Here is a 2,055-nt window from a genome sequence, read left to right on the forward strand (position 1 = left end):
GTCCTTTGCTATGGTGGCTGCATTAGCTTTATTTTTAAAGCTTTTTCACCTGCCAGTATCACATTTCCTGTTCTAGGGGACTACCTGCTCACTGTACTGCATCTGTGGAAGAGCAGTGTTGTCACTATAAGACATGAAGCGTGTTAGGGTTATCAGCCTTGCCCAGTTCACCCCTGGGAACTACAGTACACACCCCCTCTATAACATAGGGGGGATGTGTACTGTACTTCACAGAGGATGACAGCACTAATCTGGCTCAATCAACAGTTGTTTTTTGGGGAGGAGGGGAGGTTTCACATATTTTACACTCCCATTATTCTCCTAGAAATAATTGTCTTCTAAAACCTTATTTATTCCTTTCCCCTCCTGGCAGGTTTATGAAAACACCAGAAGAGATAATGAGTGGCAGGACGGACAGACTAGAGCACCTGGAATCTCAGGAGCTGGACGAGACAATGTACCAGGAGGATGAATGTTGAGTTGAGACCCCTCCTGATAAGGACAGATCCTGCTCAGTAGCTGGCCTACCTGGAGACACCAAAGGACTGGAGGTGGATCCACTGAAGGTCCCACTCTGACTTTGTGCAGCAAATATATGCCCTCCCTCTGAAAAATGGACACTGTGGCTGCCGCTGGGGGTAACTTCTCCAGGCGCAGTTGGATTCTGGTACTCTCAGGGAGGGATATGGTTCGGCACCTGTCAAGTCCCTTTTCTTTTATGAGGTTTGTCCTGACCTGACCGGTTTCTGCAGAACTCATATTTTTGGAAGTATTTGCACTGGAGAATATTACTGCGGACGATGCACTGTGACCGTGACGGCCGCATTGGGACTCTTTCCATGCGTTGCCCTCGCTTTTTTTTTTTTTTCTGGATGTGTTTCTTTAATCCTTTGCATCACTTGTAAATTGCACTAGAGACATTTTAACTACATATCTTCTACTTCACCTGTTTTACCCGTGGCATCTCCTGCAGTCTTGAACTTGTGACATCATCGCTGACCGGCTACAACGTGGCCCGTGCTCATTCAGCATTACTTCCTGTTTACGAGCTATGCCACTTCCTGTCATTGCCACCTTCTCAGACACTTATTTTTCCTATGAAAAAAAAAAAAAAAAAGACAATAATACTAAAAATGTATGTATGGGGGGGATAAATTCTTCTGGCAATGAAGGGAATTTTTATGTTTCTTAACTTTTTTTTTTTTTTTTTTTTTTTTTAATTTTATTTTTAACAAATGATTTGTTTGAAAAAAAAAATGATGAAACACGATTTTCCGGTGCCACTAAATATCCCATCTGCTCTTTTCTTGTACGTGTGAGGTTTGAGCCTTTGCCTGTTTTTTTTACATCAAATAAAGGGCAGAAAACTCAAATGTAAATGACCTTTATGTAAATAAGTCCCTCATCCTATTCTTCTTCTTTCTTCGTCTCCTCTTTTTTTTTTTTTTTTTTTTTTTTTTTTTAATTCTTTATTTATTGAAACATGAATGAAGGCATACAATAAAATGAATATGATGTACAGAAAAGAAAAACCGTACTTAATAAGCAAATATACAGATGCATATAGAATGAAAAACGGATAATACAAGGAGAATAAATGTATTCCCGTCATACAGAGACCACATTAAACTGAACAGAAGAGTAGTCGATAAACTTGAAAAATCAAGAAGCGAATGAGGCCACTTCCCTAGGGCCACCGTGGTAAAAAGCAAAGTGAGCGGTAGAATAATGGTAGAGTAGCAAGACAACTCTGGAGAATCCCCCTCACCCACTGGCATCTATCATATGGCCGGCAAACGGGAACTCGGAAGAAACATCCAGGGTGCCAGCAACCACTGATGTGTTCATAGAGGAAGTCTTCTACTCGTATTCCCCCTGGGAGGGGGAAACAGGTTTCATGCCCAGGAGACAGGCTCATTGTTAGTGGAAGGAGCAGGAAAAGAGAGGGCTAGAGAAGAAGGAGAGTGGGAAGAAAAGTAAAGATAAGAAAGGAGATCAGAACGAAGGAAAGAAAGGTGGGGTGAGGGAGGTGGCAGGGGGAGGGGGATGGCCTAT

At 42.1% G+C, this 2,055-nt stretch overlaps 1 protein-coding gene across 2 annotated transcripts in view; it reads left to right on the forward strand.

Annotated features, from left to right (window-relative positions):
* The window catches only part of ETV6 (ETS variant transcription factor 6), a 109,081-nt gene extending 107,755 nt beyond the window's left edge, over window positions 1-1,326 (forward strand). For both annotated transcript variants that reach the window (XM_082256920.1, XM_082256919.1), the window contains exon 8: window positions 374-1,326. In XM_082256920.1, coding sequence (XP_082113046.1) covers window positions 374-479 — 106 coding nt within the window. In that variant the 3' untranslated portion in view covers window positions 480-1,326. The remainder of the gene's footprint in view (window positions 1-373) is intronic.
* The last annotated feature ends 729 nt before the right edge of the window (window positions 1,327-2,055 follow it).

The sequence above is a fragment of the Pelophylax lessonae genome (genome assembly GCF_965119305.1).
Source record: "Pelophylax lessonae genome assembly, chromosome: 4".
In the NCBI taxonomy this organism is placed as follows: Eukaryota; Metazoa; Chordata; class Amphibia; order Anura; family Ranidae; genus Pelophylax; species Pelophylax lessonae.